The following is a 25,333-nucleotide window of genomic DNA, read 5'->3' as shown; positions in this document are numbered from 1 at the left end:
TTCACAACACTCAGGCATCTCACAAAAGTTAAAACACATTTAATTTAGACAGCCCTAATTCAAACGATATCCTGCCAAACACTGTGTTTCTCAGTCCTCCGTTAAAAGTTGCAAGAAGACCTGAAGTTCGCTTCCAGGCTGGTCCATATCTTTGTGGAGTTTGCGTGTTCTTCCTCTGACTGTGTGGGCTTCCACGTTCCAGAGTCAGTGGTGTCGCTCCCAGTGTTTGTCCTGTTCTAAACCTTCTCCCAGAATCGCTATCTTAAGATCGCCCAGAATCCAAGCCAGAATGAACCAAGTCCGGAAAATAAGTTGCATCATATTTTCTCTGGATTTGAATCTGGATAAAGAGAGTACAGCTGTGATTGTGGGTGCCCAGGGAGCGCTGACCAACTGGCGGTCACCAAAAAGGAAATGTGGGCTTTGGAAGCTGCACCGTTTGATTGCCTGCAGGAGAAAAGCAGGTAGCCAAAAGATCCGGATGGTTGATGTGAGTCCGACGGTGGAGATAAGCTGGAAGCCAGGAGCTGTGGAGGAAACACCTCCTCTGGCATCGCCACAGCAGGCTGCCGGCTGCTGTGCTGCAAGGGGGGGCTAGACTGAGAAAAAGACAACTCCAATGTCAGCCGAGACAGGGATCGGGCCAGAAAATCACCGGAATTTTTCAGGGGAAGGAAAAGACTTCCTCTCAGCCAGAACATTCTTCATAAAAGGAAGTGGATTTTATCGGTGGTTGTAAATTAGTGAGAACGGGATTGTTTTTTTTTAAAACAGTAGGGACACTGCAAATAAACATTGAAGACGTGCAGATCACTTGGTTTCTGGAACACAGACAGAGGGTTGCGTCGAGAATTCAACGCAAATTTCAGAAAGGAGCGTCTCAAAACGTTTGACTTCATTTCACGTTCAGACATTCGATGCAATGTCATTAAGATTCCAATAAAAGCTTTTAGAAAGAAGATTCTTATTTTCTTTGCTCCATTTACATTCAAATCATCATGAGTATCATTCATCTTTAAGCAAGTTTACGTAACATCATCAGCAGTCCACAGTCACTTTCTTTTAATTATTTTTACCGCCACCGTTGTTTTAATTATTGTCCACATATAGTGAGATATTAGCTGATAAAATATTGTAACCACGCTATTGTTTAAATAAGTGATTACTTTCATTACAAGTACTCTCATTACCTCCCCATCACCCTTTAAATTATATAGATTTTTAGTTCTGTTCTTCCCGAGAAATATTGTATGTTTATTCAATTAAATTCAATTTCATTTTCTTGAGCGACAAATACAACAAAGTCATTTTTACAGAGGAAAAAAAAACTATTCCACACAAAGGAGACGGTGGAAAGAAAAAACTCGGAAGTTCAGTAGAAACTCTCTAATCAATACTTAGTCTTTTATTTTGGTTTTAAATGTAATGACTTTGTTTTAAAACGACACCAACTAAAACAACTGCTTTGCTTAAATGGAAAATGCCTCTATAATATCCAAATTAAGCAAAAAAATTTTTCTTAATATAAAAAAAAATTGATTTAAACAAACAAACAAAAAGAATCAAAGTATTTAATCATGTCATCTAAAAAGAAAAACAATTCATTTTTAGTTGTCATTTAGGCCATTTCAATTTTGGGGGGTTTTAGGCACCATTTAATGCTCCGGAGCGAACCTCAAAATGTCAAAACAATACCACTCCTCAAAAAAAAAATATAATGAAATGTGAACAGGTGCGATAATGAGAAGTTTGATGATACAGAAACACACCACTTATTGAATTATTTTAGGTGACAAACAGGGTTTTTTTTATTCACATTTTAGAGCGCAAAACTTGCAAAAGGTATACTCATTTCAAAATGTGTAACAAAATAAACATTCATTTTAATGCTAATCATTTTTAGCTGGATGTTTTTGAAGGACTTTGTTCTTATTGAGTGCTAAAATCCTTTGAGTTACTGTATTATTTGCAAAAAGCCCCTTTTGATGACTCACTTGCGATATATTTGGTACTACAGTGTATGCCATCGAACGTTTTGTAATATTATCAATAATTTCTGAGCTAGAAAAAGACACTATGAGAAGTTTGAAGTTCTCCAAAATCGACTGAAGTTACACTCTTCCTCATATCTACCAAAACCATTTAATCCATTCTTACTTTTCTAAATATTACAGTGATAAAGAGTTAAAAACCGGAGAAGAATTGGTTGAGTTGAGGGGCCTTCTGGACCTGCTGACGGAACCTGAGTGGTAAACCGTGTAGGAAGCGTTTGAATCATGAGCGCCAGATGAGATGAGAGGACTATGGAAGCGATTGATGGAGGCAGTCGATATACAGACAAGTGGATGTTCTTGATGTGTCCAGAAAATGATGAGGCGTTATCAAGAGAGCATCGGCAGCTGTCAAGGTTCAGAGAGCAGGCATCTTGTGCCAGTTGAGAGACGACCAGGCTTTTCACGTCTCGGAGACCGACGGGCACGAAAAAGACGGGAGGACGTCCACCTGTCCAAGTGAGACTGTGTGAAGCCGGGTTACCCCCCCCCCCGGTCAGATCGTCATGTTTATCGCCATAAAACAAGTGACGGTGTCGCTCTCATGCAGCGCCGCCGTGAGACAGAAACGCCTACACGTTCTCAGAAAACACCGGCACTTCATTAAATACGCTCAGCACTTTGATGCACGTGAATGAGTGCACAACATGTGTCTCCAAATGTGGGTTTGAAATGCATTAATTCATGGTAATACCCTTCGGGATAGATTGGGAGAAAGAAAAGTTGTGAATGAAGGTTGAACCCACCCCCTAATTCAGTGTGGTGTTTCCAGACAGGCATTGACAGTGACTTTGAACAAATGCCAGCAGTTTGTCTCTGTATACTGAACAGCTCAAGGCGCCACATTAGACTGGCATGGAGTCAAAAATCGCACACCCAATTAAGGCCAATAACACCTCAGACCAACATTACGACCCGGCTAATAAGGAAGAAGACGAACCATAAAAATCCATTGTTTTTCCCAGAAAATAAAGGCCTCCTACCACGTCTGCATGCTTTGTACGATCCAGAGAGGAGTACTGATTCAATAGATTATGATCACCCAATCAGCGATTCCACAGATTGTTTTTGTTCAGATTCTCACCCACAACATAAGAAACCTGCGCCGTTGAGCTTCAGAGCAAACCCCCCTGAGCGTTCGCCTCCTGAGAGGATGCTCCAGCCGTTGAGTGACGACGGCGGTATGAGTGATGACAAAGCCCCTTCGGCAGCCCTTCTGAAATGCCGGTGGGGTTCAAAAAAAAAAAAAGAAAAAGAAAAAAAGAAAAAGCCGAGCAGCCAGTAAACACATGCAGCCACGCAGCTTCAGCGTGTGCGTGCAGGTCTGACAGAAGTGGACAGGAGTTTGACTGAACGGCCTGTTGGCTCGTCAGAATCACGCGGCACAGGAGAGCCGATGAAATCGGTCCGAGTTTGGAAAACAGTGGTGTTGTGTCCTTCAGACTGGAAGTACCCGAGCATAAAGTCACGTCTGTCAAAAAGAACTTCATGGAGGCGAAGGAAACATAATCAAACCGCACCGCTGGTCCCGGCGTACCGACCCCTTCCCACAATCCTGGTCCAGCAGCTTTGGTTCCAGAACTGCCTGTGAATTTGTACTTCAGTACTTTTATCCCACGATCGATTTCTTCATCAGGATTCTATTGCCCTAAAGTCTCAGGTGATATGTACTGGGATATTTTGCTATATAATATGCTCCTAAAGCCAAAGTACTAAAAAAAAAAGAAAAAAAGTGATTTATAGTACAGAATATTGACTTGACTTCGCTTTACGATTATTTTTCCTACTGATTTTGCTGTTTGAAAGCTCTTTACCCTGAGGTGTGTGTGTGTGTGTGTGTGTGTGTGTGTGTCCTGCCCTCGCCCACAGTCAGCTGGGATTTTCTCCAGCGACCCTGAACAGGACTAAGCGATATCGAAGACGCAACATTATCTACATGTGACAGAAATCTGTCGGAAAACGACAAACCGGTCTTGTTTCCAGTGAAAATGTTTTTCGTTTCAGAAAAGTTTCGCATTCACACAGCAACGTTCCTGAAAATGATATCAGTCGACATGGAAATGGGAGAAACACCGAAAAGGATTATCGTGCTCATGTCCGGCCACAAGTGGGTGCCGTTATTGCTTTTGTAATGAATTAGCATCAGCAGCATGTCCGCCGTCTCCGTGTGGAGGCGGAGCCTGGGCGTTCTCAAAAAGTTGTGATTGATTGACGGATCACATTTCGTCATCCTGGCGTGGATACGAGCAATTTTTCAAAGTATCAGACCAATATAGACGATACTGGCATTTCAGATTTTGATTAGAATAAAGATCATTTTTGTTTATTGAGTAAATAATAATATTTGAAGGCCAGAAGAAGTGAGTGTGTGAGCAGCATAAAGGCAGATCCGCTTTCTGTTGAACCCGAGTTACGAGTTTGTCATTTGAAAATTTGCTCTAAACGTCCCATAGGCAGCTTTCATGTGAAAAGGAACAACTGAAGAATTCAAAGAGATCATCTTGTTTTTTTTTCCTCTCTTGATTCGACTGAACTTTTAAGTGTCGGTTGAGCATTAAGTGGAATGTGTGCACTGCCTCCTAAAGGAAAACCTCCTTCGGACTTGTAAGTACTTTGTACATTTTATGTGTTTTTGCGACAGAACATTAGAAGAAGAAAAAAAAAAAAAAAAAAGCAGTAGAGGGTTTTTTTGTGTTTTACATTTTCTTATTTGAGTTTGCATTATGAAGCCTCGCATGCTGCTAAATGTCACGTTTCAGTACATGGCGGTGTCGGAGAGGACAGGGACATGTTTATTCTCAGACAAGTAAGAATTTACTATATTATGAGACTGATGTATTTGCTATGCTGATTAAAAAACAAAACTGCTGTAAAAAGGAACATTTGGAAGTCGGAGAACCCATCTTGATTATTCATTTCACTTTTCGTTTTTTTAAAGAAATCGCAATAAAAATGAAAAAAATCAAGATGTGCACAGAAACATTTATTTGATCGGAACACATTACTGGTATTGCTTCTTGGGTGATGGATAAAACAAAGGGGACAAAACCACAGATGCTACAGATGCCGACTGTATATGAAGACTTCCCAGATATTTCAACCTTATTAATAGAGTTGTACCGATACCAATCCCAGTATTGTGTATTAGGTCCCATATTGCTAGTACTCGTAATAATGAAAGCTTCCAGATACAACCCAGAGAGTAACGCATGTCGTTCGCGCGTGAAGTATGAATTAGGCTTTGCGGCATTTCGTTGTATTGGTACTCGGTATTGACAAGTAGCCAAAATTGAATAGTCTTACTTGTACCCGTCCTTTAAAAAGTGGTATCAGTGCATTCCTGATTATTATCACTATGAAAAATCTACTATATGTTATTGTCCGGAGTCTGAAAACACCCGTGCAACAGGCTAAAGATAAATGTGAAAATCCTTTTATTCTTTAATATCAATATTTTCAAACTAAATGTTGCCCCTTCAATCTGAATCCTAATCGAACGGACATGATGCCGACTGAGGAAGCAGTACTAAAACCGCACGCACTTTCTATTATTGGGGAATCAATCGTCAACCCAGCCACAACGCTTTGGGGAGCCCAGGACAGGAGGATTCTCATGTCACTTTTCATGACTGTAAATGCAAGTGGAGAAAACTCTCCTCCAACGCCACCTTTCCCAGCGCCTCAGACGGTTAATTGCGCTGCGAGTCTGGGGAACATGGCGACGCCCCGGAGCAGAAAGCATCACGCGGCATGAAAAGCCCGTTTTGAGTGACAGCCTGACGGTTAACGCCGCGCTGCTGTCAACATGACAGATCTGGCTCCGGCTCGCCGTCCAAAGGTTTCTACTTTGTTTTGTCGGGGCTCGTCACTCTCACGCTGTTAATTACGAGGGAGCGACACCGAAAGGTGTTTTTCTAATGTTTCTTCTTCTTCTTATTATTATTATTAGTTTCTTCCCACTCCTGATGCCTCATTGAGCTCAATTTTGGAACACTCATCAAGACTGGTAAAAAAAAAAAAAAAAAAGGTAAGGGAATCTGAAAATGAAACCCCAGAGTTCCCAAACGAGGCTCTCGAGCGCCACCTAGAAACCAAACCAAACCAAAACTCCTTTCAAAATGAGATTTTCACCCAAAAAAGTTGTCCCAACCCAAAACGCAATGAAGGCTTGGCATTTTCACTTGCCTCATCTCCACGTACACACCGGGACACGTCACATGTTGGTGACCTCCACCGTTCCAAAAGCACAGTAATCGAGACAAGAGCAACATTTGTCACCTCAATAACTCAATCTGTTCTTCCCTCTGGACGCTCTGTGGTGTAAAAAAATTGAAGCATGTCTTGATGAAATGAGGCGTAAGGTACGTCCGAATTGTCCCTCCTATCTCTTTTAACTATCGACTTCTCCTTCACCCCGGAAGAGTTTTGTGTGGCGGCCATGTTAAGGACTGTCTGAATTCTCAATGAGCAAAGGAAAGGAGGCTCGTTGCTTCCTTTAGAGCCTCCTTTAGCTTAGAACCACTGATGCTTCCTTTAGAGCCTCCTTTAGCTTAGGAACCACTGATGCATCCGGTAGCAAAGGAGGCGAGCTCATGCTGCCCCACAATGCCTTGCGGCGACATTTAAAGGGACCCGCTCATCGGAGCGTTCAGGGAAACTCACAATGTCGGAAAAAGGGAGCAGATTATGTAAGTCACCAACGTAATAATCTGCTTTGAACAACTTTAAACCCATATGCGCTTTTTGGAGTCCATTTTCAGAAACTTGTAGTTCTTTTCCCCCACCATGGCGGGCGTCAATAACTTGCGCCGCCGTCGCATTATTATGACGTCACTAAGTGAAAGTGTGGTCCGACTGTGATCGCCTTTCACCAACTCCTTAAAGAAGCCCTCTAACACCTTTCCTTAACCCCGTGACGTCATCCACGGGGTTAAGGTAAAGTCGACAGTTAAGGGAGTTAGGAGGGACAATTCGTACGTACCCCTAAAGTCACAACATCACCCCAGTCGTTAAACCACTGCTCATTGCAAAGTTACACCATAGGTCCTTTGAACTATGCGGGATTATTGGTGGAAGTTACGCCATCGGTCATAAAGCGGACGGTTGTATCCGCTTCCTAAAATGTGAAATTTGCAAACTTTTACCAAATATATGGAGCTGCAGTTCTCCTCACTTGGCTTGAAATAAATGTGTAGAAGACAGTAACTGATCAGAGACTCGTCATGCTGCGGGTAGAAAACACAAACTTTTTAAGTGAGCTGAATTAATCCTTTGAACACTTCCTGCCGGGAAGCAGTGCTTCGATTCAGAGATATTGTGACGAGAACACCACGGTGCCCGGCTGCACGGAAATCACATCAACTTCTGGACATTTCCAGCATCAGCGAAGCGGACGAAAGGAAACTCACCGTAAACAGATGTCGTGCATCCGCAAACTACATTACGCGCCGCATTGAAGTTTCCAGAGGGACTAATGACATCATAGTTTTTGTACATTGGGTTCAAATGGGGAACTTAATTTGGGAGCCTAAATTGGATTGGCACTGGGCTGAACATCCTGCTCGGCGAGGGGATGGCACGATGGGAACGATGAACAGGACCCACCGTCTCCCGCCTCCCCGACAGCAGCGATCTGCACGCGGGCGAGCGGAGCCCTGCGGGCGGCAACCTACCTGCCACGGGCCGAACGTACACAACCAGAGCGGAGGCCATCAGTTGTAATCTCACTTTATTTAATAAAACCATCACCCCCACCCCACCGTTCACCACCACCACCACCACCACCACCACCACCACCACCACCCAGGGCTATTGCATAAAAACTAAACCGTACAAAACAAGGTCAGTCGCTTGGCAGAATGAGGTGAGATGAAAATGTGGCACGCTGGACATTTCCTGGTTGGGAGCTTCGCCTCGCCTGAGGCGGACAGGCGAGGATTTCGTACACGTTGAACACCGACGACTCCGACGGAGGAGGATTCAGACATTCGTACTTCAGTTTCTGACGTCTGAGCAAAAGGTCGTCTCCAAATTCAGAGATTTAAGTAAGAATTCTGACTTTCACCCTGAGAATTCTTAATCTCAGAATTAAAATCTCTTGTTTGTTGAAATTCCAGTATTGAAGTCATAATTTAATTTTTTTCTTCTCTGTATCCTTAAAAAATTTTTTTACATTTATCTTCCACAATTTTCACATTAAAAGTCAGAATTTGCTCTTTTCCCTCCAAGATTTTTCAGAATTCTAAAAAATATTGAGACTTGGGATTTGTAATTTTCTAAAAAGATTTAGTTCAGAATTCTGTTTAAAAAAACAAAAAAAACAAATTGAGAATGGCGACTTTCTCGAATTTCCAAAGATGAAAGTCAGCATTCTGAGACTTTTGTTTTTGTAGAGTTCTAACAGAATTCTTAAACCTTACGTTGACGTAATAATTCAGATTATTTTCTATTAAGTAGGGCAAATTGTATTTCTCTCTATTTAAATCTCAATTTCTTTTTTGTTTTTACATTTACATTATTCTCACACTAAAAATCAGAATGCAGATGTTTGTTTTTTTTATTCTGAGAAAAGTGTCAGAATTGTGAGTTTGCGTATTCAGAATTTCTAGACTAAGTTCAGAATTGAGCCTTTAAAAAAAATTTATTAATACTTTCAGAATTTTTATCACAATTCTGAGAAAAAAGACAGAATTCAAACCAAATAGAGAATGAGGACTTTTCGGTTATTTCTTACCTTTTCCTCAGAATTCTGATACGTTCTTTAATTTTTCAGAACCTTTTTGGGGGGGGGGGGGGGGGGGGTTCTAACAAAATTCCTACTTAAATCTCAGAATTCAGACTTTTTTTTTTTTTTTTACATATATGAATATTAATGTGGCCATTATCCTCTTCTGTACGTAAGACAGTTTTCACAAGCACTGAAAAATTTGTGAAGGATAATATACAGTAAAATTAAAGCATACTGAAAGTGGCAAAAACAGACAGCATTTGCAGTGCATACGAGAGCAATAAATAACACTGGATATAGTACCGTTGCAAATGTATGTACAGACACACGACTGGGCAAACCCGATTGCTGCTGCAGAGCGACGGCGAACTACAGAGGCCTTTTCATCGCGCAGGCCGCGAAGCTGTGACCGTTAGAGAGCGCAAAGAATCGACCGCTACTGACTGGCCCCACAGATCTGATCACAGGGTCGCCGGCGTTAAATGTGGGCGGCCGCTGGAGGTATTTCTGGAGTCGTTTGGTCGCTGATCGGAGGCGGAGGATTCTGAGCAATCGTCAGACATCTTGGACGGCGCCCATTCGCGTGACGGGTGTGTACTGCGGCGTAGACGGAAGAGAGGGGAAACAGGCCCGGGGAAGCGGGAACAGTTCGCACATTATTCCTTCTCAAACCTCAATTCGTCTGCTGGCTGCCTGACACAGCGGTGCAGTGGTGTTAACGCGCAGAACGACGTTTGATCCACAGACGCTTCACAAAAAAAGGTGAAAATGTAGAACAGCCTCTTAAATCAAACCGACCATGATCTTGCAGGACGCCGGGCATCTATCCTCTACCAATGTGCCGTGCTGAACCCCACCGCCCGGCGAAGGAGGAGCCTCGGAGAACGTATCTCGCTCAGGAAGAGCGTGGTCGCTGGCGAACATAAACAATCCAAAACAAGACGGGTGTTCTTCCCCCGGTGGGTGGAAAGATGTTTGAGGGCTGTTCATCAGGAAAAAACAAAAAGGAGGCTGCCACGGCGGGAGGGGTTAATGTGACAAAGGGGAATGAGATAAACGTCTTTAAATGGGCTCGCAGTGAAATCTGAAGCGCCGCCGGGGCTGATGATGTAGTGGGAGGAAGCAGCGAACGAGATCGATAACGATTAGAGGCTCGGTATGTGTGTGTGTGTGTGTGTGTGTGTGTGTGTGTGTGTGTGGGGGGTTTCATGCCGGAGCTGCAGATTCGATCCTACCTTGAGGAAATCTGCTGAGGGGCGGGGGGACTTCCTTTAATTGTCTGCGATACAATTATTCTTTTTTTAAAGAAACAATAACGCCGGCGTGAGTCACATCTTGCAGAGAAAGAAAATCCAGTGATAAACAATGACTACACATGTAAAAGCAAAACAAAACAAAAGATAGCAACTGTGGATGTACGATATTCAAAGTCACATTCAAATGGAGCACACACACACAGACGCACACGCACGCACGCACGCACACACACACGCAGCAGTACGCTTTAAATAGATCATCCAAAATTGGCTTTGTGCTTATCGTTACATGGATTTCATGTGCAGATCGGCATTTCCCTTCTTGATGCGATTAGTGTCGTACGACGGGGCCATCCTCTGCAGCCGCCTGGATCAATCAAAGACATGAAATGTAGTGGTTAAGAATACATGTTGCTAAATGTGGGAGGGGAATGTAGTCTTAATCAAAGAGCTCTACAAAAAGTAGTCCCGGTAAAAAGTCCAACAGTGTCAATCCCCGCTGAGGATGCGCTCGATCTCCTCGAGTCTCTTCAAGGCGGCGGCTCTTTTCTCCTCGATGTCTTTGATGTCTTTAGTGGACTTGCCCTTAGTCCGTCTGTCAGGCTGGCTGCCGTCGGCAGACTCTGCCTGGTCCCCGTCCGCCCCCTGAAGGCTCTCCGCAGAGGATTTCCGCACATTCTTCTCATTCCCAGCCCTATTTCCAGCAGCCTCGCCGCCCCTCCCTTCCTCTCCGCCCCCGCCGACCTCTTTGGCCACTTCCTCAACTCTGCCGGGCCTCTCCTCTTTGGCTGCCGCTGTGGCTCCCTCTGCTGCGCTGATCGGTTGCCCCGCTGCGCTCATGGCGGCCATTTTGCTCCGCACGATGCTCAGGTGGCGGCGCACGTACTCCTCGTTGGGCGCCAGGGCCAGCGTCTCCTCCAGGCAGCGCTCGGCCCGCGGCAGGTCGCGCTCCTCGAAGTAGACCACGCACAGGTTGTGCTTGCCCTGGACGTTGGTGGGGTCCATGCGCAGGATGCGCTCGAAGCAGGTCTTGGCGCCGCGCGTGTCCTTCTTGTGGTTCATGAGGATGTCGCCCTTCAGGATGAGGCCCTTGATGTGCTCCGGGTGGTGGCGCAGCAGCTCGTCCAGCACGGGCAGCGCGTCGATCTCGCGCTTGGACTGCGAGTAAAGCAGCGCCAGGTTGAAGAGCGCGCTGCGGAAGCCCGCCTGCAGGCTGATGGCTTTGCGCATCCAGCGCTCGGCCGCGTCGTTCTCGTTGGCGTCCATGGCCAGCATGCCCAGGTTGAAGTAGCCGTTGGCGTCGTCGGGCTCCTCCTCCACGTAGGCGAGGAATCGACGGTTGGCTTCGGGCCAGAACTTTGGATCACCTGTTGGGAGGAGGCAGACGCACAATATACAAGTCATTTAAAACCAGGTCAACTGGTTTTCAGCCAGGATCATCAACACTTTCTCTCTCCCACAAGCCTTTAGATTAGGGCTGTCACACATAAGGCCCGTGGACCAACAGGCGCCTGCAAGAGGCTCCAATCTGGCCGCCAGGCCACCATGCAAATTGTAAAAAACCTCAAAGACAATTTAAAAAAAAGAAAATGAGACCAGAGCCACGGAGAGTTTGTTAAAAACAACCATAATGCAACAGCTACAGGAGAAGTTTTTGGGACATTTTACTGTATTTTGCAGCGGCAACTGTCTGGCTTAATGGAAATTCAGAGGTTTTTATCATGTATATTCTGCTCCACAACAAAGAAAAACTTCAAGGTTTAATTGAAAGGTCTCAGTGTTGTGTTGTGTCAACGACTTATATGTTTAAAAAAAAATAAGAAAAAATGTTTTCTTGGTGTTTAGTGGGCTGTATTGGAGTCTCTTTGGCCCATAGGTGTAACCTTTGACCGCCCCTCTACTTTAACAATACTGTTACCTATTGGGAGCAGTTTGTGGTTGAGTGGCTTATTCTATGACACGCCGATTCATGATGGGTATCCAACCCACAACCATGCGTTAAAAGGAGACCAAGTCCGGCGACGGAGCAACCGTGGCAGTCCGTTTCGATCGTGTTTTCCCTCGTGGTTGGACACATTCATGAACCAGACATTAATGTCTGTCCTGACTTGTATACTGCGCGTCATAAAGACGGGCCAGGTGTATTATTAAACAAAGATGGGAAACAAGAGGCTTTCCTCTAATTACAACCTCGTGCCAAGTTTAAAGTCAAGGCGGCCTCGTCTTTTTACCACTGGAACCTCCTCAGGTCGCTGTTGAGCATGATCCAACATGTGCACCAAATTTAAATGAACTCTTTCAAGGCGTTCCATCGTCACGTTTACAAGACCGAGCGAGGCTGCAGTGACCTTCACCTTTGACCTCTGACCACCAAACACTTACACATCGGGGCGTTGCCGTTGTGGCCGTTCGTGAAAAAACAGAAGTTAACTCTCCAAAGGTTTCTTTCTGGACGTACTGCCTTCTCTCTGTCGACTGACCAACAAAATCACAACTGACATCACTGCCGTCCGTGCAGACGAGGTCAGTGCTTGACAATGCTAAACCTTGTGGGCTGAGCAATATTCTTCTTTTTTTTTTTTTTTATGGCATGGCTGCCGTACACGACCGGGGAGGAACGCTCAAAGAGAGAGAGAAGAGAAAAGAGAAAAAAAGGTTGAGGGAGGAGGGGGGATGGGGTGGGGGGATAACATACAATATCCTTGTTGTGCTACATATATTATTTGCAGTTATCACACTGATCCAAATATTTTCCAACTGTTTTTGGATTAAACCAGCCTGAGCTGCTCTATCTAGACAGTAAAATGATTTCTTAGATTAACCAGCCTGAGCAGCTCTATAGAGCTCTATAGAGCTGCTCAGGCTGAGCAATATTCACCGTAGTTGCCGAAGTCAACCGGACTCAAGAGTTTGTGGCAAGTGAATATTTGTGTGTGAAGAGATTCCAACACCAAGTTTCAGGTAAATTCAATGTGACGTTTGTACAGAGACACAAACTTAATGCCTGTGACCAAAGGGGCCTGGCAGACCTCCATGTCGTAATCATTTTGGAAAAAAACCAAAACTGCCAACAAGTCTGTTTAAAACTGTCAAAATGACAGGCCACGTGTTTATTTTGAAGCCCTCGTCTAAAAGAAATCATAATTTCGAGACCTCTGCCTTTAGGAGCTTTTTCTTTTTTTTTTTTTAGTTTTTGCTGGTTGAAAACATGATCATGGGACACAAGTGGGGTCGCTGTGACCTTTGACCCCCGGCCTTCAAACCCCAGTCAAGTGGAACTTGAAGTGAGACAGTGATCGTTTGCAGCGGATAAGAAAAACATGGCTATTCATGCCAACGTAATCTGGTGATGGAAGCATAAACCTCTCCACACTTAATGCCCACAGCTAATCGGCCAGTCATACGGCTCGATGCACTCGTAACTAGACATGGTCAAGATGAGCAGCTGAAGTTCAAGTCGTGCATGAGAATGAAGGAGAAAGATGATTTAAAGTGACTCTACCACGAAAAGGATCTTTGAAATGTACTTCCCCATCAAAGGGATCACTTCTGCACAGGGACTAAACCAAAACACCAAAACAAGACCATCACCACTCAATTCCAACCCACAGTTTCCTAAATCGATCACACCAAAGTCGATACGTTTACAAACAAACTGGAGTTTGTAGCCACCAAACTGTGTTTATGTTTCGCTAACTGACCTGCCGGAAGGGTTTCTGGGATATCAAATATGGCGGCAGCTCCAGCGAAAATATCAACATTTGAAAAGCTTGAAATAAATAAATAAATAAATAAAAAAAAGCCAGACTTTCACAAAGAAAGAGTATTCAAGCAATGGGAATAGTCTTGAATGTTGCAAAACTGATACGTTAGTCCAGTTGCAAATCCACTCGAGATTACACAATGCTTTGGGACTCTTAGGGAGTTTCCGTGACGCCAAGATGTCAACAAACCTGGCTATCTTTCACGAAATCTAAATGCTGGAAATATGTGTTTGTATGAGTGTAATAACAAATTTCCTTCAGTAAGGTTTTGACAACATATTCGAAATGTACATCAACAACTAGAACTGGCTCCTTTACTCTAATTTTTCCCGTGTGGATTCTGGTAGAGGAACTTTAAGCAACGCTGATCTGGGTATTTTAGAATCTGCTAACCCACCAAAAATGAAATGATCACTTTCAAAAACAGTATTTTTAATTGAAAGGTTATCACGAATACAGGGCCTTAGAAAGTTGAATTATGTACTTTCCACAGGGGATTAGTATTACCTGCGGACCTCTGGTATAATATGTGAATTACCCCTCCACGCCTCGGTGTTTTTTGCAGTGCATCCGCAGGGGATAAGCGAAGTCTGTATTTTACTAGAACTTAACGCCGTTGCAGCCCAGAAGTGATGTCAAGTCTGTGCATGTCGCAACATCTGCTGTTACGCGCATCAGGAATCCACAAACGTCATTATTAACAGTTTTAATGATTTCTTCTGAACATGAATGGAACTGGAATGGTTTCTCTTGCCTACTCCTTGCTGCCACAGACTTGGCAGTGCTTCTTCTGACATATCTGAGCCACATTTGGCTTGAGAGAGGAAGCAGTTGAGACCCTCAGAATGTCATGAACGGGGGTCGGTAACCCGCGGCTCCGGAGCCGCATGCAGCCCTTTGGTCCCTCTGCTGCGGCTCCTTGAGCCTCGGTCCCACTGCAGTACGTCCCTGAGCGAGGAGGGCCGGAGGAAGACCGCGGAGCGCCACATTTCAATAAACCCAGTCAGCAAAACCACCAGAGTGTGCAAAGCGGCGTATATGAACAATATGGCATGAGAGTGCCGACCGTCACTACCAATGCTTCATGCTGAAGCTCACGGCCGCAGTGAGCAGCAAATGCTCTCTTAACTTTCAATAATGGTGAATTAAAAAACAATGAAATGCCATTGAAAGCCACACCACTCACACTAATGGTTCTAAAAAACCCTGATCTCCCGCATATATCCGCCGTTTTAATAATATGTAGCGATCACGGAGCTGATCGCTGCAATGCATTATGGGAGTTTCTGTTCGTCGTGTTTTAGATGTAATTATTGGGGTTATATTAGGTCTGTAAGGTTGGTCATGGCTGTGTTGTGTTTTTGTTGTTTAGTTCATGTAGTTAGTTGTGAAGAGGGTTTTGTGTCTCGTGTCCTCCTGCCATGGTGTTCCTGTTGGTTTTAGTGTCAAAATAAAAGCCTAAGTCGCTTACAGCAGGCACAAAAGATAAGCTCAACTTTTTCTTGTACATGACTCGCGACACATTTAACGCGGTTGTGAGTTTGTTTTATTTCCTCTGAAAAAGTGCGGTACCTCCTGTGCTTTAAGCCCCCAGATCTGACTTGGTTGATGAATTTCAATAAAACAGACGTCACATTGTCAAACTTACGACCATTTGCTGCAACCAGTAGCAGTCGCCTTTCCTTTTGTGCTCGATCATGGCATTTGTAGATGGTTTAAAGTACCGGGGTGGCGAGCTCAAAAGAGGTGACTGCTGGCCGGCTGTTCTTTACACGCCGAGCTGTTGTTGCAAGCGTGGAGCGCATTTAGCCAGTGTAGCTTAGCCGAGCCCCGACCATCAGCCCCGACGAAGGACGACAGGCGGGAGCTGGCTGAGTGGCAACGTCGGAGGATCACACCCCTCGCGGGGCGCACCAACATTATATTTTCCTATCAAGGTGGGGGCCACAAAATGTTGTCCTGCGGGCCGCGAGTTTGAGACCCCTGATATAAAGCCTGTTATTAGTAGAGATTTGATTTCTGTGTGAAAATAGCGTGAAAGCGTGTGAAATTACTGGGATTGTTAAACAGCAGGTCGCTACAATTAGCCTTAAAAGAGGAGGCCTGTTTCTTAACAGCAACGCACGCCATCTCCTGAGAGAGTACACAAGCTCTGTAATCAACACTGTAATGTTATTGTAACACTAATAACTGTGCTGGAGGACGCCGAACACAGATGGTGTTCGTCTCAGGGAAAAGCAAGGCGGTGGTGCGTTTGGAGCTGGTGAGCTTTCGTCGTAGGGAGGACACAGTCCGGTGGTGCTGCAAGCACATTGCCCGATGACCCTCGGCTGAACTTTGTTATCTCAGAGACGGATCGCTTAAACTGTGCACTTAAGAAAAAGAAGAGTGACAGGCTGAGGTAGTGAAAGCAGCTGTGCCACAAGGACATGCAACACTGTGTCTGTGGGTTTGGTTATAAAAGCATTGTTTTGGTGTGTTGGTGAAAGAAGAATCACTTTATTATTCGCCAAAACATCTGGTGTACTGACGGTTAAGAAAACCTTGATCGACGGAGATCACGTTAGGAGAAAAAAAAATAAACCTTTACACTTGTAGTGACACGACAGCGTGTTGACGGGAGGAGAGTTTGCTCAGGCGCAAAAGGAAAAGGATTGCACGCTTCATTTCTACCCTAAGTATTTGCTTCTTTAGCCAAAGCTCTTTCAAGTAAATGTCGTCCCAGATGTTGGCCTCTGCGGTTCCTATCCGGGGATGTGTTGCTGGTTGAGTGGAGGAAGATTTACAAAAGCAAAGGCCATGGGTGGGATAGGAAACATAAAGCGCCTTAACCAGCTGAAAATAAAACTGTTAAACGTTTTATCTTTCAGCGAGTCGATGATGCGTGACCTGACAGAAACTTGGCTTTGGATGCCGCGCCGGTGCACACAAGGTACGTTTCAACAGAAGCGTTGATTCCTAGAAGCCAGGCACGCCTGCACCCGAAAGGTAAAATCAGGTTATTTCCTTTGTATGTCCTCGCTGGCATTGAAAAGCCCTGAGAAGAGTGACGAGCAGGACTCCCTGCTACCAAGCGGAGACCGAATTCAAACTCTCACCAGACTCCTGCATGAGCAGCGCCGAGTTGAAGAGCGCCAGCTTGTGGCGCGGGCTGAGCTCCAGGGCGTGGTTGAAGTTCTTCAGGGCTTCGGACGGGTCTTTCATCTCGATGTTGACGATGGCCAGGTTGTACCACAGGTCGGCGTTGGCGTGGTCCAGCTCCAGGGCTCGCAGGTAGGCGTCCCGGGCTTCAGTCAGCTTGTTCATCTTCAGCAGCAGCTCCCCTCTGAGAAAAGAAGAGGAGGCAGAATCAGGAGTTAATGCAGCAAAAACACCAATGAACTACTTTTAGAAACTGTAGAATAGAGGAGTGGAGCATCTTATAGGGTCCCCGGTTAGTGAAAACATATCGCTTTTGGGTTTTAGTTTCAGAAAAGAATCACGTGCAATGTTCTGAAAACGATGTCCGTTTACACGGAAACGTTAGAAACACTGAAGACGATGCAGTTTTCATGTTGGGCCACTAGTGGGTGCTATTGTTCGTTTTTAAAGTGAAACTATACACACACGCATGTAGAGAACAATATGCTATAGACATTAACGATGGTGAGTACACGGACATGGACAGACGATGAAATTGGATTGCTATTATGGGTGACTCTAAACTACAAAACTACCAAGTCCCGGGAGAATACGAGCTGGGAGTCATGACACTCTGGAGGCCGCCATTGTTGTTGTTGCCCATCTACTCGCAGATGTGCGGAAGAACGATTCACTACAGCCGTGGTGCGCATGTGCAGTCGCAGTATTTCAGAAAAGCTGCACTACCGTCCCATTTCCAGGGAGACAGAGAATTTTCAAACGGTTGTGTTTTCCACCGTTTCCACGGAGACCGAGTTTGAGCATTTTCGAAATGTTCCACCATTGTTTGGTAAACTAACACCTAAAATCGATGGCCGTCATGGCAGAGATGTTTAAAACTCTGGCAATCTTGGACACTGAAGACAATAATCAGGACAGATCAGAATGTGTTTTCTAATTTCAAATCCATAAACTGAAGTACAGAAGGGAGAACTCCGCTGTGCTTTCCGGATGGTATACATTTTTGTATTTATGGTCTACAAACCAAACTATGCGAGTTAGATGGGGACAAACAACTTCTAGTGACAAATGGAGTGAGACGGGGCGGGATTCTGTCCCACATAGTGTTAAATCTTTTTATGGACAACCTCTCTCAAGGATTAAGACGATGCAAAATGGAATGCTCGGTGGGAGACCGACTCCTAAACTATCTCCTTTATGCAGACGATCTTGTCATTATGCAACTATACTCAGCTGGGGTACAACAACTGCTTGGAATACGATGAGCAATTTGACATTACGTTCAACAACAAAAAGAGTGTGGTTGTGAATGAGGACAAAAGAGGCCCGTGACGCTGTGTTTCCCCACTTTCGACCGATCTGGATGTGAGCTTCATATTGTGGACAAAGTCAAATACCTCGGTCATGTGATGACGAGGACATTCAAACGCAATACTGTAAATAGAAGTATATGCACAACCTAACATGCTGGCAGGTAAATTTAAAGTGTGCACTGATAAGGTGAAATAATGTGTCCACTCTTTAATGCTGCTATTTAGACGATTCTGATTTACTAACAGATTGGAGATGCCCAACAATAACATTATAAAAGGTTCGATCAGACCAACGGAAAGCAGTGTCTGGAGTTTGGAGGCAGCGTTTCTATGGGTTCTAATATTCCATTTTATTGTGGTTGTCTGTGCTGGTTGTTTCTAATGTTTAACTGTTCATTGCCGTTTTTATAACCAACCTTTTATCTAAGAGTCTGGAATTTGCCCATTTTGACCAGCTTTGAAGCAGTTCGTGATTCTCAACGCACATGTGTGTGGTTTTATTACAAAAACAACTAACAGCGCCAGCTAGAGGCCCAACATGAAAACTACATTGTTTACATGACAATGACAGAAGTACTAAATACAAACATCATAAAAAGAAAAAGAAAAAAGGGAGGGGCAGACACGTGAGAGGCTTGTGAAAATGGAATCAACCATCAGACATCAAGCACTCCACCCAAATGTAGTTTTTCCTACGTGAGATTATTTAATGCTTTATCTGATATCTTATCAACTCGTGCTTCGCAGAAATAAAATCAGGGTGTGTAGATTTCACTGACATTTTCAGTGGTAAATCATGCGTGTCAAATACACGCCTCCTGTCTGCCTAATGGCTAATGAATTGGGAAACATCTTTAGGTGCTCATCAATCATCAGAGATAGAGAAAAGAATTTGGAAGTACCTCAATTTCTGTTGACACATGCTGAGATAAATACAGAAAAGGTTTTTTCTTTTTTCTGTAAGGGTCAGTTACCAGGTTGAAAGTGATCACAAAGTTGTGTGTTATGTCTTCTATGTTCATTTGCAAGCTTGTTTGTGTTTGATATGTAGATTGTGCACGGGGAAAACAGTTCTGTGTGTACAATGTGTATGTGCAAAAGTGTTGTTCAAAAACAAATAAAAAATAATGTTGGAGAGTGAAAAAAAAAAAAAGTAAGTTATCACAGGCCAGAATACAAATCCTTTGGGAAATGAACATTAAACAGCACTTCTGGTTTCAACTGTTACATTGAGGTTGAAGGCTTAAATAAAAAAATAAAAATAAAAAATAAAAAAAAAATAAAAAAAAGCTGCAGAACTGGATGCCAACAGCTCAATTTCAAGCAGAAGAACATTTTAATAAATAAGCTGCTATTCATTTCAAGTTTTAGTTCTTTTTTAAACTTAATTTAACTTAACTATTAGAATAATTATGACTTGAAATGTTCATCATCCACATGATTGGCAACCATTTCTGCTCACGACACAAAAAGAAAACCTTGTAATGTGGTGTGTACCTGGAGGGAGGTTCTCTCAACCAGAATGGAGTGAGTGGGGCGTCTGTAACATATAGGTGTGTGTCTGTGACATGTGGGGGATGTGTCTGTGACATGTGGGGGATGTGTCTGTGACATGTGAGGGATGTGTCTGTGACATATAGGGGGGCGTCTGTAACATATGGGGGTGTGTCTGTGACATGTGGGGGATGTGTCTGTGACATGTGGGGTGTGTTTCTGTGACATATGGGGATGTGTCTGTGACATGTGGGATGTGTCTGTGACATGTGGGGTGTGTCTGTGACATGTGGGGGATGTGTCTGTGACATGTGGGGGATGTGTCTGTGACATGTGGGGGATGTGTCTAACATATGGGGGTGTGTCTGTGACATATGGGGGTGTGTCTATGACATGTGGGGTGTGTCTGTGACATATGGGGATGTGTCTGTGACATGTGGGGGTGTGTCTGTGACATGTGGGATGTGTGTCTGGCCGTCTCGTCCTTTACGTCCTTCACAGTGACCAGTTTTTTTGTCGTAGAAAATGTCAAACACAAACAACTTGATACCCTCAGCCAGGTGTCTGCAACCAGCAGCTCCAGAGCCACATAAGGCTCTCCTGCTCCACTGTAGCGGCTCCCTGCAGTTTTCAGAGTATGGCACATAAATTAACATTTTTGTCTGCATTCCACGCTGATTTTCAAAAATGGGCTCATCTCCAGACGGAAAACAGATAGATAAGGTAAAACAGCAAAGTCGGCCGGAGCTTTGAGGAAATGAAAAAAAGAAGAAAAAAAGAAAAATGAAAAAGGATGAATAGAAAAAAAGAGGACCAAAAGAAAAAGTAAGAAAAAGGATTGAAAAAGATAATAAGAAAATAATATAGAAAGAACTGGAAAAAGAAAAAGGGAAAAAAAAAATAAAGAGAAAAGACCAAAAGGAAAACAAAAAAAAAAAAGTGCTTGTACTGGAAAAGTAAAACTGCTCTAAAACATTGGGAAATGTAGAAAAAAAGAAAAAGGCTAAAACAGCCGATATTTATTAAAAGGCTAAAGTAGGAAAATCCATTAAAAAAGGTCACAACAGCTAAAATGCAACAAAATCTATCTAAATTGTACCTGTGACATTTCATAAATCTATTTCTTTTTGTATACATAGCAATTATAGCAATAAAGACGTTTCTTTCTTCATTTCAGATAATCAGCATGTCCTGCGGCTCCAGACAAGTTTTATTTGGGGGAAAATCATGAAAATGGCTCTTTTGGTCTTAAAGGTTGCAGACTGGACACTTGTTGAGGGTATGTCGTTCACGTTTTTCCACATTTGTTCATTTAAATATAAAGTAGTTTGAGTCTTATCTAAACTTATAAAGTGTTGGTTTTGTAAGCACAAACTTTCCAATCCGACAGACACAAAGCTGAGGAACTACAAGTCTCGCCTGCTGATGTAGGCTTGTTTGAAGTCCGGCCTCATGCTGATGGCTTGCCGGTAGAGCTGGTCGGCCTCCTCCAGCCGGGAGTCGTTAGCCCGGATCAGATTTGCCAGATTTATGTAAACGTTGAGATGGTTAGGGGCCACGCGCGTGGCGTACTTCTTACCTGGGATGACCTGGAGAGAGAGAGAGAGAGAGAGGGAGAGGGAGAGGGAGAGGGAGAGAGAGAGAGAGAGAGAGAGAGAGGGGGGGGGGGGGGGGGGGGGGGGGGGGGACAGCAGGCAGGTCATTAGTTTTGCTGCTTTTGCAACGTCAGAGCAATTTAAAAAAGAGCAGATTAAATTCTGCTGCGATATAAAGAATTGAGCCGTCATTGCTCTCGTCATCGTCACCATCATGAGTACTTTGGCAACTTTAATCCTCCAAAATTATTACTGCTCTAGATTCAGTCTGAGTGTGAACCAAAAAAACAAGGCCAAAGAGTTAGTCAGTTCTCAAATCTAATTTCAGGGTTTGGTGTTGCGTAATCCATATGACCCGTTTCTGCGGTGGCCCACGCGGATGTGCACAAACAATCAAAGCAGGAAAACCACCGGACAAACCGATGGGACGGCCTATAAACCAGGACAAGCAATCATTAAAGTTCACCCACTGACTATTGTGCAAGTGCCATTTGGAACCAGTTAACTTTGTTAATAGTCGTTAATAGTCCATGACGTTAAACTGATGCTATACCTATGTTGTACAGTGGATGGTGATGCTGAGTCTATACTTTCGCAGTTTCTTCTCTTTGGTTTGTACCTGCGGTTGTCAAACTGTTTATACAATAGTAATATTGACTTACAAGGGAGCAAAATTTTATGTGTTATACGTCAATTCTATCCCCCCCCCCCCCCCATTTTTTTTTTTTAAACAAAATTGCTGAACGTGTCCTTTTCCCCCCCTTTATATCACTCATCCTGGAAATTTCCTCTCCACAATCCAGAGGCTGCGTTGAGAGACAGAGAGATTGAGATATGGAAGCCAGGGCAACTCCCTTAAGAGTTGGACATATTTCATAATTTTAAGGGAATATGAGGGCACAATATTTAAGTCGTAGAGAAGCTGAAAGCGCAATAATTCAGAGGAGGATTTCAAAGTGATGTGCCCTCCAAAATCTCTGGACAAATAGTTCAGGTGAGCTGATCACTTGAAACATCAAAGGTGAGAAATGTTGTTTGATATCATTTCTATTTGGTTTACATTTTCTACTGCTCATTAAACCCAAATTATGTAGCTCCTCATGAGCATAAATAATGGTTCTGGTTCAGTTTCTGTCTGTTTAAATCACAACACCAAAACGCTTATATATTTTTCACTTTTTCCGAGCTAAACATAGGAATTAGTGCATCACTTATAAGTCCCATATGACCGTTTTTCAACTATTTCACATAGGTGTCCAACAACATTGCATTCTAAGTGTATTTCCCCAAACTGAGTCTTGATCCTGAATATCAGTCAGTCTAAAAGACCCTCCAGGGAGCGCTACTGAGAACAGGCTGTTTCTGTGTCTGTACCTTTAAAAGCTAATGAGCTGCGTCTGTTTCCTGGTAATGTTTGTGAGGAGAAGAACCAGCTCCTGCTGGTAATTTTAGAGAGCAGAGCTCATCTACCTGTGGGAGGGTGAAAGTCTGTATCTACTACAAGAGGGAGGGTTATTTCCCTGCCTCACATCATGAAGGGAAAACGTCTGAATCGCCAGTATGAGCACGCATTCACTAAAAAGTGTCATCTCCCTCACTTGCGTGCTCCAAAGTGTCTTCACAGGCTGTGGTGGCACATATTACTCTTAGAAATCCATTAAAGTGAATTTTGCATACTATGGGACCTTAAATTGGCACAATGCACGTAACACTATTGCTAAATATGTAATAACTTGGGGGGAAAACATTATAGTGGAAAATAGAGCCAATAGAAATGTCTGGCGCCGAGCATGATTTAAAAATAAATGAATCCTTAGATGAGGTTCCATGCCAACTGTGAGGCTTGTATCATGAGTTAAATAATATTTTTCACTTGTTTAATGTCCTGGAACATGAAGGATGTAAGATTTACCAAGACAACACTAATATTAGGACGGCAATGGTGGAACCACCTGCCGTCTCTTCCTTGTGTTAATGATACCACAAGTGGAGCAACGCATACAGAATACATCAAACCACACACATTTTTATCCCCCCCAAAGAGGCTCTCCAGATGTGGATCAGATTGGGAGAAGATTTATAGGCATGTGCACTTGGGCCGGTCGTCAATCACAGGCAGCAATAAAGTTGTCATTGGTTTGTTGCGTCGGAACTCCTCGGTGAAACCAGCCCACAAAAACACCAATGAAACGACGTGACCATGACCCTTTTCCCTGATCTCCTTCCTTGGATTGTTTTCGGTAGATGCGGACCACGATTACCCAGGAATCACCCACGGTGCAACAAGTACGTCTACTTGTGTTAATTTATTGGTGTAGGATAAAGTCGTACCACTCTAAAGCAGTTCCAACATAATTCAAGTTGACTGCACACAGTTTGCTCAATCAAGATTTAAAAGAAAGAAATGGTCTCCTGATATTGAGTTCAACCTGCCGAGACGATTTCAGAATGTTGAAAGAATCTATCTCACTCTTTGACCTGACAGAAACTTGACCGCGAACTGTGTGTCAGCGATAACCCAGGTGATGAATGAACAAGTCACCTTCTTTAATCCTGGCCTGGCTCAGCTCGCTGGAAAGATATACTGATGGATGAAAGACGGCTTGAGATACCTGTGGCATGAGTGATTTGGCAACCAGGTAAGCCTCTTCGGCCTCTCTGGACTTGTTCAAGTTCTTGTAAGTCCTTCCGACGTTCATGTGCGCGCCGATGTCGTCTGCGACAGATGGGATGAACACATTAATTCAAGCAAGACAGAAAGAGCAGGAAATAGCAGGAGTTTTTAAAACGTTTCTGAGAGCTGGTCAGGAGGGTAAATGATTGAGCGAACTCCAGGCCAGCTGAAGAGATTAGCATAGCAGGAAATCCTCACTGGGTTAATGTGTTTACTTTGGTTAATCTCAGGGAAACACTCGCGGGAGGTGAACCGGCAAAAGTGTTGACAAGAGTTCCTGAAAACCGAGACTGGGGGAGTCAGCAAAGGTTTGTTTGACTGTTAACTTTATGAATCACAAATCGGCGGTATAATTATGAACTATGTGGGGGAGAGACCATGGTCAATGGTCCATGGCGTCTGGAAATTGGCAAAGTGGCACAGAGCCTCTTCTTGCAAGTTTGAGACCAATTCTGCTGCCACGGTGGGGCCCAACGGCCTCACTGCTCACGTCAATGACATGCTGGTAAAACTAAAATAGAATGAAACAATGGTACATCACACTGCTAATAGCGGCATATAAGATTAAAAGTATGTAAGAAAAAAAAAGAGCAAATGAGAAGACACCGAATTAACATGAATTCTGACAAAAGATGAAAACAAAAAGATTTCGTATCACAACACTTTGCAATAATTTGTTGGGGTTTTTTTTTCAGCTTCATTTCCTGAAATTGAAACAATAATCCCACTAGATACATATTTTAGTTGGAATGTCTTATTTTTCCTTGAACAAGACCGATACATGGTTATTCAGGTGAAACAAAAACAAAAAAAAGTACTTTCTCATTCTACATGGCAGTCCCATTACTTATTCTCAGCAGAACTACACTCCCAGCATCTCCAGTATTGGAAGGCTCAACTCAAAATCCTATGCAGTGACCATCTGTTGCTGACCCTGCATTGTGCAAACATCTGCCAAACTTTTAGTTTCGGTTATAAATTTCACCATTACATTGTGAGTCTCATCGTCATATTAGCAGTGTCAACAGCTTAGCGCACCGAGCTGTGAAATCCAATGGTAGTTGACACTGGTTTAATGCAGCTTGTGATTTAAAAGCAGTCCAGCTGAGAGAAATCCGCTGATATAGACAGGGACCCGGCTAATGAGTCACATCTGGGCCTTCCAGACTGCATTAAAGCTTCCCCACATGGCATCACTACTTCTGTTTTTTTTACAACTTTTTCTGTTTGTGTATGTTTAAATGAATATCAGGTTAACAGTATTTTTCCTTGTATGATCTCTATTAATTCCACAAACACAAGAGAGTTTGTATGGATG

At 43.6% G+C, this 25,333-nt stretch overlaps 1 protein-coding gene across 1 annotated transcript in view; it reads right to left on the bottom strand.

Annotated features, from left to right (window-relative positions):
• Positions 1-8,845: 8,845 nt before the first annotated feature.
• Positions 8,846-25,333, bottom strand: part of tmtc3 (transmembrane O-mannosyltransferase targeting cadherins 3) — a 50,246-nt gene continuing 33,758 nt past the window's right edge. The window contains exons 11-14 of the mRNA XM_080476194.1: positions 23,954-24,057; positions 21,166-21,335; positions 16,897-17,123; positions 8,846-11,401 (exon numbers count right to left, since the gene is read on the bottom strand). Coding sequence (XP_080332320.1) covers positions 10,524-11,401; positions 16,897-17,123; positions 21,166-21,335; positions 23,954-24,057 — 1,379 coding nt within the window. The 3' untranslated portion in view covers positions 8,846-10,523. The remainder of the gene's footprint in view (positions 11,402-16,896; positions 17,124-21,165; positions 21,336-23,953; positions 24,058-25,333) is intronic.

This window comes from Lipophrys pholis (assembly GCF_963383615.2).
Source record: "Lipophrys pholis genome assembly, chromosome: 11".
NCBI lineage: Eukaryota > Metazoa > Chordata > Actinopteri > Blenniiformes > Blenniidae > Lipophrys > Lipophrys pholis.
Note: the sequence above shows the minus strand (reverse complement) of the source record. Positions and strands in the feature narration are given on the sequence as shown.